General features: G+C 48.5%; 1 protein-coding gene across 3 annotated transcripts in view; it reads left to right on the plus strand.

Moving 5' to 3' along the window:
* The first annotated feature begins 2,031 nt into the window (after positions 1-2,031).
* FYCO1 (FYVE and coiled-coil domain autophagy adaptor 1) overlaps positions 2,032-15,751 on the plus strand; it is a 69,123-nt gene continuing 55,403 nt past the window's right edge. Inside the window, exons 1-3 of one of the 3 annotated variants that reach the window (XM_045509855.2) lie at positions 2,032-2,293; positions 11,285-11,419; positions 14,396-14,502. In XM_045509855.2, the coding sequence (XP_045365811.1) occupies positions 11,365-11,419; positions 14,396-14,502 (162 nt within the window). In that variant the 5' untranslated portion in view covers positions 2,032-2,293; positions 11,285-11,364. Of the gene's footprint in view, positions 2,294-10,619; positions 10,770-11,284; positions 11,420-14,395; positions 14,503-15,751 lie in introns of those variants that run through there. The other 2 variants (XM_010945953.3, XM_010945952.3) reach the window with 2 other exon arrangements.

Below are 15,751 nucleotides of genomic sequence, written 5' to 3' on the forward strand. Positions count from 1 at the left end.
GGATACTTATGTGTCAAGAGATTGATATGAGGCATGTTTACCTTGGTGCCTGGCACATAAAAAGCCCGTGAAGAATGGGAACAGTTACAAAAAGAGCCTCTTCCCTCAGTGGAGCTGTGGGCATGGCTAGCTTCCCATGAGGAGCAGACTCTTCTGCTTAGGAAGACAGTAAGGAGGGTTTTGGTGATTTTTGAATCTGATCTCTTTATTTAGTGTGTATTCACACCAGAGCACAAAAGTGTGCTGAGTTTGTTTGGATAAGTTTAGTTTGAACTACTCAGCTTTATCTACAAAGGAAATCCAAGTTAAACTGCCTGAATAGTAGTGATTTTGAAACCTCCTTCCCTGTGCCTGAGAGACTGTGTTGGGTGGACAGAGGACCTCTTAGGAGCCCCTGGCTGTACCCGAACCTCTACCAGTTACCAGCTGTGTGAACTGGGACAGTTACTTAACTTCTCTGAGCCTCAGTCTCCTCATCTATAAAGTAGGGATAATGAACCCTACCTACATCACAGAGTTGCTGTGAGTTTTAAGTATAATACTATATAGATTTGGGGCTAGGATCTGTCATAGCATAGGTTATGGTATTAAAATCTCTCCCATTCCTAATATCTCACAAAACAGTTCAGACTGTGGGTAGAGAGTTGTGGAGCCAGGGCTCGTGTGCCTGCAACCAAACTCTGACAGCAGATGTTTGCAGCAAAGTAAGTTTATTTGCAGGGCACCAAGCAAGGGAATGAGAGACAGGTCTCATTTCAGCTCCAACTTGGTCTTTGAGTTGGTGTTTTTAAAGAGCAAGAACAAAGAAGCTGAGATTAATCATTTTGTGACATAACTTAATCATAGTTTCAGGAGGTCAGGATGATTCTCTGGCCAGGTAGTCCATAGCTCAGGGGCTTGTTAGCTCACCTTGCCCCAGAGAAACAACCTGAGTATGTACGTTAATGATGATATCTACAACAGCAATTTGAGTACATCAGTGATGTTACGGACAACAGCAACCTTAGTTATCTGACACTGGTTGATTAGTGTTCAATTAGCATAGGATTGAGGTCAGAGGGAATAAGAAAGGGAATAAAGTGTTGGATGGAGAGATTAATCATAAACCCGGTGAGAGAACTCAGTTTTAGGGAGACTCCATTTCAGGAGGAATGATTTCCCTTTGCCATTTCCTTCCCTTTCTTCCCTTTTCCTTTCATAGCGTTTAATAGGAAGAATAGAAATTGTTTCTCCCCAGTCCCCACAAACTGCCTTACCTATACCTAATTTAGAAAAATGGATGAGATGCCATCGCCTATATCTATTTTCTTTCCTTTATTATTCTACCAGACAACTCTCCTCTTTCTCCATTTGCAGTGTTGGGGCCATGGCTCCTGACCGGACACCACTACCTAAGTCTTGTGAGTTAGAAAGGTGTTTCAAGATTAAATGGTGGGGACGGACAGAGAGAAACAGATGGTGCCGCCAGAGCCAAGGGATGGAGCCCAGTCACAGGCTGAAGTATCCCATGTACTGTTGCTCTTCTCTCTTGTGCCCAAAGTAGACATTACTAATGAATGCATTTTGTTCTATTGAGTTCAGCCTCAGAGTGCTTCACAACTTATAAATAGAAACTATAACTTATAAATAGAAATTGAGTGGAGAGTAGGGCTGAAGTTAGGGCTGGTGGTTCATTAACATACAGTTTTTGAGCACTGATTTTAAGTAGGTCCCTGTGTTTAGTAGCGAGGGGGACGAAAAGATAGAACATTAGGTCCAATAATATATAATGATTTTTATTTAGCCCAATATATTTTTAAAATATCATTTCAACGTGGAATCAATACAAAAATATTAATGAGCTATTTTCCTTTTTTCATACTAAATCTTTGGAACTCAGGTGTATTTTGTACTTACAGCACTTGTACAATTCAACTGAAACTAGTCACGTTTCAAGTTCTCAAAAGCCACACACGGACAGCACTGTTTTCAGAATCCCAGACATACCTGATTTGTGGGCACACATGCTCGCAGGGACTGCAAGGGTTAATTTAGGGCCAGCTTCCCCGCGGGACCGGTGGGAGTTGGGAACCCCAGCTCCGCGAAGCATGCCGGGAGTCGTAGTCAGCGCCCATCTGCCTGTGGGGGCTCCCTGGGAGTTGTAGGCCTCAGCCCTGTGGAGCATGCTGGGAGTTGTAGTCCGCGCCAACCTGCGGCGGGGTTTGCGTATTATGGCCGCCCACGCCGCGCTCCCGTCCTCTTCCGCTTGGCCGCAGAAAGTTTCGGTTCTGTCCCGCTGTGGACCCACGAGCGCGTAAGTGCTGCGGGAGGGTCGGCCGGACCCACGGGGTACCTGAGCTATTGTCGGCTCTGGAGCTGAGAACTTCCCTCCGGGTGTTTCTTATCACCTGTTGCCTTTACCGTCGCCGCCCATCCCGGGTCTCCACAGACCGCTCTCGAGTCCTTGCCCTTGCTTTGCTCTTTTCCGGCGGGCCTGGGAAGTAACTCAGGCCGGTGAATCTGACCCGGCAACCCAGGCTGCCTCTGGTAATCAGTTAGAAAGACATACACCCCCCTCCCCCTCCAAACACCAGTCCCAACACCCCCAACGGCCGAGAGACCGGTAAAGAGCCCACCATGTGTGGTCTCAGAACACGTTTTTGGAGTTTTTAAGCACAGAAGGACGCGTCCCGGAGTTTTTGCTTGCGTCGTCCAAGAGGCCGCTGACCTAAAGAAGCGTACTTCCTGGCTCAGCTGGGCCGGGACAGCCCAGACCTTAACTTGTGAGACTCCACTGATGCCAAGATTTCTCCCTTCCTCCCGTAATGGAACGGTTGTTCATAACGAGCCATCCTCCAGGCCACAGCCCATTCTCTTCACCCACTGCCTCTTGTGCTCTGGTGCAGGGTCTCGGGATAGCCCGCAGGAGACGGTTCCTGAAACACCTGTGGATTTATGGATTGTCTGTGATGTGGATGCACTGGACTTAGGCTAGAGTCCATGCTGTTAAGAACCTAGGCTGGGGGATGTAAGGGGAGGGCTGAATTTCATTTTTTATAAGAAAAACGTGTCGGTTGACACCTTAGCCACATGGCTCCTTATTAGTGAACTGCGTCCTCTGATGTCCCTTGTCAGTCTTCACAGTTCCATTGGCTGCCCTCTCCAGAAAAAAAAATAGAGCACTCTTTGAAACTGCCCTTGTTGGCCACAGCCTCTGTACCCCTACGCTTGTCTTCCCGCAACAGTTTCCTTTCCAGACATAGAAATGGGCCAGGGACTTCTTGCCGACAGAGTATCAGGCCTTAATCTGCTCACTGCTCTCCTGCCACTTCCAACCTTGCGGTCTCCTCTGGAGCAAGCTTAACTCCCCTGCCATCTGCCTAGTGCGGGCTGCTGGGTATTGCAGCCAGGGAAGAGCTGTCACGATATCACGCTGCAGTTTTCTACTCACAGCGGCTCCCCTTTTCAGAAGTGGACCCATGCTGAGTGGGTTCCACTTGACGTTCCCTTCCATGACAGCTACTGTTCACAAACCATTGAATGCCCTGTACCAGTTATGGGCCATTATTATTATCACCCTGGAAACCAGAGTTGGTTGTCTCTGTGATGGTACATGGCCGCCTTTGATTAAAAGGATCTGAAAAGCCTTTAAGAAAAAGATTTTCTGTTTCTATTAAAAGTGTAGGTCTTTGTGTAGTACTTCATTTGGTTTTTAAATTGCTTTCCACATTTTATTAGGAAAATAGTTAAACATACAGAATCATTGGAAGAATTATATAGTGAACATATACCTGCCTATTAAGTTCTACAATTAATATTTTACTTCGATTATTTTTGTGTTTTAAATCAACCCTCTAGCTGCTCCTTGGATGGTCTTTACTCCTTGTGGCTGGCTTTTGGGACACTAACATGGTTTCAGGAGCCATGCTTTTTAACTTGGTTCTTTTGGGGTCAGAATGGCTCCCACAGATGTTTGTGATGAGAGGAACCACCCTAAACAGCACAAGGGCAGAGTAGCTGGTGACTTTGACCCATGTTGGTCACCAAGGCCTTGGGCTGCTGCCTTCAGAACACACAATAGGCACTCAAGAAATGGCAGTCCCTCTCTTCCCTTTAGGGAAGAGACTTGGCTAATGTGTTTTTTAGTGATTCCAAGAACAACTTCGGTGACTCAAAACTAGAATGTCTTTAAATTTGAGGCAGAGGAAGCGTGTTGACCAGCTGTGGTGTCAGGGTGAAAATCACTGATAGGAACTGGTAGTTGAGCACATTCACTGGAGCAGCCCCAGGCAGCAGAGCAGGTAAGGCTTATTACTCACAGGCCCCCTCTGAGCAGAGATGAGTTGAGTTTGGCCTGTCAACATCTGCTCACCTAGTGGCCAGATGTCATTGTCTTGCTCTTGCTCAAAAGATAAACACTATTGGTGATTTCAGTGCCAGATTTTTTTTAAGCTCTTGATTGGTGTAAGAGGCATTGTTTGAACAACTAGATAAATCAGTAGGGTGGGTATTGAAATGTTTATCTTGCTGTTTTTGTATGTGTCACTGTACCATCCCCATAAGAGTTTCAGCCTCAGAGCACATGAACTCCCAGGCTTGTAGGAGATGAGGAGGGTAGAGCTGTGCTCATTTGAGCAGGAGGTGTGTTTCCCACTTTGGAGCCAGTTAGCCTGATGGTTTTAGTCTCCGCCAATGGTACTTCCTGTTCTTGCAGGTCTCTGTGGCATTTGAAAGACACCATGCACCTAGTTGGGCTTCTAGTTGGGCCCGATCCTGTGTGCAGGGATGAGGATGTGTGCGTCATTATGTTTCCGAGGGCAAAGTTAAAGAGAATCTGTGGTCTGGGTATAGTACTGTGGCTGTGTGGTTGGTTCCAGGGCCCAAGGGCAGGTCTGGCCAACCATCTCAGGAGCCTGGGTACTGCTCTCTAGGCCTGAGGCAGAAAACCAAGTTAGGGGAGCCCTTGGAATCCAGAAGAAAAACCTGAAGGGAAAAGCATGACAAGCAAGCCATTAGTCTGCAAAGGGCTAGGCCAAGAGGAGAATCCCTGTAGGTCCAGGATGGGCTGGCGACTGAACCAGAGGTGGTGGCTTAACATGGAGCTGGAGGGAATCTGTAGCCCCAGGTGCTTTTTCCAGGACATCTGAAGCCTGAGTCAGGAGTGGGGCTTAGAAGCTTCAGCCAGGGTTCACCACTGAGAGTGTCTGCTCTTCTCCTTGCCCACCTCCTCCATTAAGGAAGGTAAAGGGTAACCTCCTCGCACTGCACTTTAAAAAAAAAAACAAAAAACAAACAAACAAAAAAAAAACACACACACACACAAGGTAGAAAGAGGTCAAATAACTTTCCCAGGACAGATAGATTGGCTAAAATTGCCTGAAAAGAGTTTGGTGAACTAAATGTACCATGCATCTCACCCAATCATGGCATGATCTTCATCACGTTATTTTTTGCATGATAGGAAATGAAAATTTCACAGGATGAATCTGATTCCAAAATCTAAATAGGGTCCAGGTTGGCAAGACTGTGATTGGTAAAAGAGAAGACACTTTTCTTGCTCACTGCCACCTCATGGATGTTTTCTCTGGGCTTTCTAGTGACCAGACCTCAGGCCTGCAGCCCCAGGTATGGTTGTGTGGCTGCTTCCTAAGTGTCTACTCACCTTCCTAAGAAAAACAGTCAGCTTTCTCCGGGCCCAGAAGCAACACCTCACATCCACAGGTCCCTCTTGACCCTGCTCTCCTGGGTCAGCAGACTGGAACCAGGACCAATTTTGTGTGTGTTCCAGGGGGAGTGAGCAAGAAACTTGGGATTGTTGGTGTGGGGGAGGAGTCCAAGGGAAGAGTCAAGAAGTGATGTCTCAAGTCTTTGTTCCCTTTAAGAAAGAAAAGATTGCAAGCCAGGAGTGTTGGGGCAAGATAACCCAGGCCTGCAGTTGGTCAGCACTTTAATCATAGGTCTTTAATTACAATTGGGTGGCCTGAGGAGCCTGTGTTCACGTGTGCTGAAGTGTCAGCCTCTGAGCTGGCCTCTGACAAACTCCCAAGCACTCTCCTAGGCACCGTCTTGAAGCCCTGGTGAGGGCAGCCTGCCCGCCCAACGACCTTTTCAGCACTGAGCCCCAGGACCTCCAGGCCTTCAAAGCTGCAGGTACCAGTTGAGTACCCGCCTTTCTATGGGTGGTAACTAAAGAGATACTATTGGGTGTGCTGAACCAGGCCAAGGCAATGGTCTCTTCAGACAGGCTTTCTCCTTTTGACTAATTTGAACTATCCTTGTTAACATTCTTTCCCTGTCAGGGTGGAGTTGTCAACTGGAGTGCTCCACCTTGTTCGGGCGTCAGGGAGGAGCCAACTGTATGGTGCCCTTTCTGGGTCAGGTCTTACTATTGTGTTGGCAGCAGGTACCAAAAACTTCCAGGCAGGGCAAAGTTGTCTTCCGTGCCCCAGACCTCCTCCTCTCCTTCAGATCCTTCTTTCCTTATGTGGCTACTTAGATGCTGTATTTTTCCTGCCAGAGCCAGTTTCTGGGCAACATTATGAGTATTAGTCACTTACACCATCGTGTAAATAAGTTTACATGAGTCAGTGTCTTTATGTCTTAATTTGAGACTGAACTGCTGTCTATTGTTTAAGGCATTTAGGGCATCTGGGCAGGTATAGGAGGAATTTGGAGGTCGGGGAAGATCTTTTATCTCTAAAATAACACCTAGGCTGTGACTAGAAACTCAGGCAATAGTCCCAGGGAGTACATAAGATTTTTTTTTAAAAAGCATTTAGTCCCTTCTTTATCAGAAGATGGGATGTTTTCAGACATTCTGGATAAGCTTAAACATAATTTTGAGTTGTTGGCAAGAGAATCCAGTGTTCCTCAAAATTTTATAAAATGAATTTCTCTGGTATTTGAAAGAGCTTGCCAGAGACAGTGATGAAGAGTTTTACACGTCACACAGCAAGGGCCTTGGGTTCACGGTGGTGATTCACACTTTGGAGGTTTATGAGGTGCTGGAGTCCTGGGATCCTGGAGCCCTTCCCTCATTGCTAAAGCAGCCGTGACCATGGCCGTGGCCATATGGACAGAAGCTGTCTCTGAGTGTCTCCTGAGTTAGGAAAGCAGTTTGCCAATCGATTGTAGAGGTCGGGGTCAGGGTGGTTCAAGCCAGAAGTCTGTGATCCCTGTGATATAATAAGAAATACATATTGGTCTCTGTCTTTGGTTCCTGGCACAGAGCTTCTAACACCCTTGGAATTTCGTAATGGGAGTGTCTTGTTATTCCTAACAAACCCTTTTCTCACTAGAGTTCATGCTAATATAAGACAACTCTTGTGGGCCCCTAGGTAGCTTCAGGGTGAGGGCTGGCTGCCAAGGGACCCCGCCTTAGGGTTAGAGGGTTGGCACTTGCAGCCTCTCCCTTAGACCTGTGGCGAGTGGAGAGGGGAGGAAGGTGGAGTTAATCACCTGCCTGTGTAATGAAACCTCCATAAAGCCCCTAAATGATGGGCTTCTGAGAACTTCTGTGCTGATGAACACACTGAAGTGTTGCAGAGTGCGGACCCCTGAGGGCATGGAGGGTCCAGCACCACCCCTCTTAACTCTCTTAACTCATCACTTCCATTTGGCCGTTGCTGAACTGTAGCCTTTAAAATAAGCCAGTAATAGTAAACTGTCTCCCCAAGTTTTACAAGCTGTTCTAGCAAATTATTGGACCCGAGGAGGGATTGTGGGACCCCCTGGTTGATAGCCAGTTGGTTAAGAAGTACAGATAGCAACCTGAGACTAGTTGTTGGTGTCTGAAGACAGGGCAGTCTTGTGGACTGAGCCCTTCACCTGTGGGGGCTGCACTAACTCCAGGTAGTTATCCTTAGAATTGAATTGAATTGAATTGAATTGAAGGACACCCAGTGGTGTCAGCTGGATGTCAATGTGGAGAAAAGCCACATATTTGGTGTGAGAAGTGTTGTGAGTAAAAAACAGCTCATCCCTAAACCAAAGGGCAAGCTTCTCTAGAGACCCAAGGAAGTTGACCATGGAGTGGAGAGAGACAGTGCCCCATTTTGTGTCTTCTGAAGGTTAATAATGGCCTCAGACCCAGGAAAAAGGCCCTGAAGCCAAGTCATCCTTTCAAAGTCCTTGAAAATAGCACTCCTACAGTGACCACCACTTGCTTCCTGTGAGGTGGCAGTCCCAGCCCTGGTGGGAAGGCCCACTGTGACCTACAGGCCCAGCAGCCAGTTTCTCAGGGCTCATCACCTTGGTGGTGACTCAGGCTTTTTGGAAAATCAACTTGTGTCATCAGCGGTTGGGCACTGCTCACCCCGTGACCTCGGGACTTGGCCTGGACTGGTGGAGGGCACTCCACGCTCAGCAGGGAAGGCCTCCTGGGCTTGGGCTGACATCTGCAGCGTCACCAAGGCACCAAGAAGTCTTGAAGGAGCATGTTTCTGTCTCTTCAGGCTCATCGTGCCAAAGTGCCAGTTTGGCCTGCAGACACTGTCTCTCTTGTGCCAGGCTCCAAAGAGGGCTGATTTCTAGGAAATCCAGCTGTTTGTATCCTCACATTGTCCTGGCCAGACCCCGAAGGAATTGACTCAGAATCCGTCATTGTTAGTGCTTTCTTCCCCAGTTCCGCCCTGCCCGTCCTGTGCGGGTCTTATCCTAGTTTTAAGTAAGTGTGCACACAGACCCAGTGGACTTGATTTGAGGATTTATGGGGTATTATTTTTCTTCCAAGATTATTTCTCCCAGAAAGTACAAAGTTCTCTGTTGACCGTAGTCAAGTAAGAGAAATGTGGGTGGAGAAACGGCCATTACACCTGCCGTTCCCCCTGCTTGGCACCCTTTCCTCCTCGGGTCTCTTCCATGACCTCCTGTTCATTTTTCAGGCCTTGCTCAACGCAGTTGCCATCACAGAGTGTTCGCCACCCTCTCCCTTCCCCACGCAGAATGCATGTTCCCTTCTTCAGGTCCCATTGCATCTTGCTAAATTCACGTCAGTACTGTTATTTTTTTGTTAAGATATAATTTACAGTATGTGAATTTTGAAAAACATATGTTCATCATATATAAACAGTCATGTAACCACCACCATAATCAAGACTCAGAACAGAATGGCCTCCCCACCCCCGCTGCAATTTCTGCATACTCTTGTAGTCAAACCCTCCCTTCCCCGTCAGCCCCAGGCACCATGGATGTGATTTCTCCCCAGTGTTTGGCCTTTGCAAGAATAGCATGCAAGTAGAATCACAAAGTAGGAAGCCTTTCAGTCTGGCTTCTCTTCTTCAGCATAGGTCACTTGTCGTGTATTCATGGTTCATTCTGTCTCCTTGATGAGTATGCCTAACATTTTATCAATGTCTCTGCATGGGCCCCTCCTGCCGTATCCAAGTATCTGGATATTTTTCTGTCTTCTTGATGCACTCTGAGCTCCCCCAGGGCTGGACGGTGCCTTGTGTGCCCCGTGTCCCCCGTGTCCCCAGGCTGCATGGAGTAGGCACTTGACAATGTGGCGCCCGGGCAGCTGTGCATTGTCAGTGACGGTCCTTATCCTCTCTTCCTCTTCAGAAGGAGCAAGTGTCTGCCTGGCAGCAGAGCCCCTGCAGAAGTTTGGCCGAGCCTGGGTCCCGGCAGGTCCCTGCTCAGGCTCTGTGTTCAGCAGGGGACCTCGAGAGCCGCCCGGGGATGGGCAGTGGGAAAACTGCTCCCACCCTCCTTTTGGTGTCTGTGATAGGCGAGGTGTCAGCACTTGTTAGGGGCTTTGGTGGGGTCTCTGGATCCTCTGACTCTGGGGCTCCCTGTCATGAGTTACTGGGAGCACGGTACAGGTGTGTGCCTGTCTAGTTCCTCCTAGGCCAGAGAAGCCGTCCTTGGGCCCTGTTTTCACTGAGTCACAGCTGCGCTGGCTTGTCAGTTAAAAATAGACCCAGGCATATCTATGCCACAGCAGGCCCTCCCCTCGGGCTGACGCTGAAACGCTTGTGTAAATAGTTGGAGGAACGTGAGGTTGGTGACCATTTCTCCTCCTGGATCTTCTTACCTTGCCTCCTGGAGCAGTAAGGAGAAGATGGTGGTGGGAGAGTGGGGGCCAGCTCGTGTTTGAGACCTTCAGGGTGGAGGCACATTTGAGAGGCTCTGGAGTTCAGGGTAGTTCACAGAAGCCAGTGAAAGTGGTTGGTCATTTGCTGTAGTGGCAGTGGCTCCGTTGTAGAGCCACCGGATTTGAAATCAGGCTGATCAGAGTTCATACCTCGACCCCACTCCCTACTGGCCTGTGGCCTGAGACACGTTACACAACTTCTCCCAACGCCAGTTTCTCCCTTGTATGTTATCTAACCCCCAGGGTGCTGGTGGGAATTAAAATGACCACGGGCCCAGCACACAGCCCTTGTCTAGCAGTGGCTTCTTTGGCCACCTCTAGTCTTGCCAGCAAACATTACAACTTCGTATTGGACACCTGAAGAAAGAATGAGTGGTTTTGAAAGGAGTATACGGTGATGTCCAAGTGTGCATCCAGACATCCTTCCGATGTTGCTCTCATCGCCTCCTCTTTGTTGGTCTCCAGCCACTGCTGTGTCCTCAAATCACTTAAGCAGCTGCCCAAGTAGCGCTGGTAACTGAACTCACCAGCCGCGGGAGGACTGTAGCTGAGTTTAAAATAGAGACGCATCATTTGACTGGTGCCCAGGGCTGCGCAGCCCCCCTCAGTGTCTGCCCTCCTGGGCTGAGCCAGATGCTGGGTGTCTGGGGGCTGTAGACCTCCCTGCGAGGCCTTCCATGATCCAGAAGCCCTGAGGGTATGTCCTCAGCCTCCACCACCGCTGGCCAGAGGGTGCCGACCTTTTCCTCTGAGAAAGCAAGCCTGGGGCGGTGAGGGGCTTGGGGCCAGGTGTGGAGGAGACGGGGGTCTGATGTGGCGGCACTGTAGGCTTAGCAGGCCAGTGAATGGGGCTTGGACTAGTTCTGGCCGTCGTATAGGAGGCCGAGGGGAACCACTGGGAGGCATTTTTAAAGGTAAAAAGTGGGGCAGGCCTGTGTAAGAGGGCAGACTAGGAGGGGAGCTCAGAAAGAATAGGCAGTGCTAGTTGGTTGATACTGTTTCTTTTAAAGCTCCAAACCAGGCCATTGTGTCTGAGCATAAGCATGTCAGAGAATGCCCACAGAACGAGGCTCACACAGAAAGCTCAAGCCCTTCCCATTGAGGGAGGACGCCCAGATGGCACGACCTTGTGCCCAGAGCAGCGTCCCTGTACTGCTGTCTTTCAGTTGTGCCTCTGACTGCTTCCTCCACGGCCTCCTCCTCCCCATGCAGGTGCCACCATGGAGTCTGACCTCTGCTGAGCAGACCCGGCAGGAGGCACACGGCCAGGAAAGGCGGCCGCAGCGGTCACCATGGCGTCCACCAGCGCGGAGAGCCAGCTGCAGAGAATCATCCGCGATTTGCAAGGTATGGCTCGGTCACAGAGCACGCCGAACTGGTTTTGAGGGAGCTGTGGCTATGCTTTTGCTGTTGCCAGCTAAAATTCAACCCTGCGATCTGTGTTTACACCAGGAGTAATTGGAGCCCTCAGTTGAAATCATATTGAAATATTGAGGCTCAGATGTCTGTCCTGTAAGTCTGGAAAAGCTTGGCGTGCCCTCCTGTCATGCACCATAAAGGCACTTTGTAAACAAAATCAAATACCCTTTACTGGCCCTGGGTCTGATTTCAATTTGTGTGTATTTTCAAGCTGCCTGTTAGTTTTTTAAGTGTGAGCCTCTGGTTGATGGTGGAGTTGGCTCATTTGGGGAGGAATATTCTCCCTCCCCCTGAGCAGGAAGACAAGATACTCGTCTTTCTTGTTTTGCTGATCCACCTGGTCCTGGCAGGTGGACAGCCTGTCACCTGTGACTCACTCCAGTTCTGGGCCTGCTGCCTCGTGGGCGTCCCTGAACTTGGCATTGCCTGGTAAGACAGACCAACTTGCGGGCCTTGTCTCACTGGACCGAGGCAATGCGGAGGGCGCCTGTGAACAGAGTAGACTCAGGAAGAGCAGGCTGTGTTCTCTGCTGGCCGCGGAGGCCAGGGCCCCAGCTCACGCTTTCAGGTGATGTGCCACGACCAGAATTTTGGCAAGTTTTCCATCCCTTGCAGGTCACAATGGCAGGTCTTGTAAGCCCCTCTGGAGCCCCAGCACATTTGCTGCAACATGGTCTGAAGCTGACCCCTTCTTCTGTGTCAGGGGACCACAGTGACACTGTCCTGACAGACTCAAGGCCCAGGTTCTTACCTGCTGAGACACAGAGATAACCAATTACAGCCTCTCAGACCCAGGCTGGTGGAGGCCACAGCAGTCCTGATTCTGAAGGTCAAAAGTCCATTAAATAAAAGTCACTTTCTCGGGCTTATCTCCTGTTTATACAGCACTTAGGGCCTGTAATGGCTGATCATTACATGGCATATGATCCAGGCACAAGTCTCACAGACCGTAACTCATTGAGTCCTCACATTTGGTCCTGTGAGGTTGGGACCATTGTTATTCCCATTTTGCAGATGTGGAAAGTGGCACAGAGAGATTAGGTGACTTGCCTAAGGTCATACATCCAATCGGGCAGAGCCTGGGTTTGTGTACACACCTGGTGCCAGAGTCTGCCCTTAACCACACCAGTCTACTTCCATAACACATGAGATGGCTTTTTTCTTCTTAAATTTACACACACACACACACACACAGTAAAAAGACAGTCCCAGGAAATCTGAGTTGCTCCTAGTCTTCAGAGGTTTCTCCACAAAGTAGGCAATCTTCTCTGTGTTTTAGTCTCTGGTTCTCAAGGATGACTTTGAGACCTGAAGTCCTTATCAGGAGGGTTGAGAGGAAGGGAGGAGCCTATAGCAGAGCTCCTGATCCAAGGAGGAGGCCAGGCATCAGCATTTGTTCAGTTGTCTTTTCCAATCCCATGTGCTGGCTGCCTCTGTTGTCCCCCACATCCCAGGGTCATCCAATGTCCTATACCCCACCCTTGGAGCACTTTGGTGTAAATTTTTAAAAGGTACCACTTTCTCAAGACTCTTATATCTCATCTGTTGGTAATTATTAGAGATTAGAGCTGGAAATTTCATATTCCATATCCAAGGCTCCTTTCAAAATTTCAGGAGTTCCCAGATCCAGTTGTGAACGTTAACCCTGCCTGAGGGTAGGGGGAGGAAGGCTGTGTGTCTTTCCCGGTCCCTGGTCCTCAGCAATCAGTGCCAGCCACAGCAGACGCTTCTAGTAGGGCATAGCTGGATGGCAGTCACTTGTTTTAAGAACCAACCCCAAGACCCTGTCTTTGCCGCTTGCTGGCCTTTGCCTGAGGTGTCAGTGGTGATTAATTTTCACAGCTCAGGCTCTGTGTCAGTCGTGGGCAGGTGTGCTTTCTAACCATGGTGTTCAGGGGGCTAGGGCTTTCTTTTCTTTCAAGAATTGTCAGAGAAGATGTTTTCATCCAGCATGTTCCAACCATCTCAGCCGCGGACATTTTTCCCAGAATCTAAATAAAACTCAGCTTCTTACAGTCCCTCTGTCCTACAGCAGGGCCAGGAATGAAAGTCAAAGGTGACTTTCCCTATTTTTCTGCACTGGGAGGTAATTGTCTTAGAAGTTAGGAGGTGAGCTCTGGAGTCAGAAAGCCCTTGAGAAAAGCAGGCACCTCATTCCATCTCTGCTGTTTGCTGCCCTCTTTGGCCAAGTGCTCTGACCTCTCCTTAGAGATCCTCATCTGTAAAGCGGGACTGATAACACCAGCTTTTGTCAATTCTACCTTGTATTTTTTTTTCACATTTTTACCAGCTCTGAAATTGGCATCGTCTTAAAATCCATTGCATCTTAGATTTGTTGAAATAAAGCAATTCCTACCTCGCAGTGCTGTATTGAATGAGAAAGACCCGCAGAGTCCTGGCCCCTCACCGGCACTCAGTTAACAGAAGCAGGTGGTGGTGTCATTCTTGGCATTGTCACAACCACTATTTGCACATTCTGGGTCCTGTGGCAGCCTGGTCTTACCTGCACTGAGCAGTGGGGTTACAGTGAAGACCAAGAAACGTGGCTGGAAGAGAGGATGGAGCCCTCTGGAAGTCGATACTAGGGGACTGCTACATGATCCATCCACACAGCAGACACTTTTGACCAAGTACTGGGTAAATTATGAGACCTGCATGGTGGACCTTCAGGGATGACCAAGAAATGTGCTCAGTCAGCAAGCTATGGAAAGGCCCTGTGGGCTCTCAGGGCGCCTGAGCCCCTTCTGACTCAGTTCCAGCCCGGGGATGCTTCCTACCACCCCACATTTCCTCCATGCTTTGCCGCCATTGACTACTTACTCCCCACGCTTCTTGGGGTCATCCTGCTGCTCTCTCTGAGGCCAGGCTCCATCTGGTTACATGTTCCTGTTTTTTGTCTTAAAGATGCTGTGACAGAACTAAGCAGAGAATTTAAGGAAGCAGGGGAACCCATCACAGATGACAGCACCAGCTTGCATAAGTTTTCTTACAAACTTGAGTATCTCCTTCAAGTAAGTGCCTCCTGCCATGTGTTATTTTCTGCTCTCTCGTCCCTTGTCTCCCTCTGGGCTGCCTCATCAGCATTGAGGATGCAGCTCCAAAAGCTCAATGGAGCCCTTGAGCCCTCTTGGTTATACTGAAGGTCAGAGCTGCCCCCAGCTCCAAGTTTGAGCGATCCTCTAAGGAATCAGAATGTTGCCCTGCAGGATGGTTTTGGGAATTGAGAACATTCTTTAGAGATTTAAGACATCTTAAAGCAGGTCACAGGGTCTCTGTCTAGCAGGGATGTTAACTTTTGGGCAGTCACACACCCCACTGGCAGTCTGGTGACAGCTGTGGAGCCACTTCCTAAACATACATACACACCCAGCACACATTTTCCAGGAGTGTGCGGCCCTCTAGAGAAGATCTGGAGGTCCCTGCTCTAGAGCCTTGCTTCAGAAAGTGTGGTCCCTAGACCAGCAGCAGCAGCATCACCTGAGAGCAGGTTAGAGGTTCCCACCTTGACTTGCTGAATTAGGATCTCTGAAGTCAGCCCAGGAAGTTTGCTTTTAGCATGTTCACAGTGTAATGCTTCTGTCTGCTTGGTTCAAGAAGCATAGCTCTAGAGAGCTCTGCAGGTGTGGAAAAATACAGGCAAGTACACTAAGCAGGGAGGAAATGTACCAAAATGTTAACAGAAGTTATCTTAGGGTGATGGTATTAGGCATTATTTTTTTTTATTTTGTTTTGTTTAATCCAGATGTCCTAACAATGTATGCAGATCTTTTCTAATCAGAACAGATGCTTTAAACTATTATGTAGGCAGATATACCGCTATCATTTTAAACACTAAATTTGCAATGTCACATCCCACCAAAGCGTGTAGAATGAGAGCCCACTGGAGATGTCTCAGTGTGTTGAAGGCTCACCTTTCACATGCCTTTTCAACTGGTTTTCTTGTTTTACATTGTGAAAGTATTTATGGACCTTTTTTTTTTCAATGAGCCCACTTTGGTTTTGGGTTTGAAATGACTCATAGCTGACATTTATTTGAATTTATTGTATGTATGTTAAAACAGTATTGAAACTCATATAACTGGGATAAAATGTCACTGATGCATTTTCCTAAGTTGAGACATAGCTAATAGTCTTCATGTTGCCCTTAAGACTTTTCAGTTGCATTTTTTTTTATCATGTGTTAATAGCACCTTTGGTGTCTTCTGCCCGACTCTATGCACAGAGGTCCCTTCAATGGATTAATCTTTTGGGAGCTTGTTC

The sequence above is a fragment of the Camelus bactrianus genome, chromosome 17, assembly GCF_048773025.1.
Source record: "Camelus bactrianus isolate YW-2024 breed Bactrian camel chromosome 17, ASM4877302v1, whole genome shotgun sequence".
Classification (NCBI taxonomy): domain Eukaryota; kingdom Metazoa; phylum Chordata; class Mammalia; order Artiodactyla; family Camelidae; genus Camelus; species Camelus bactrianus.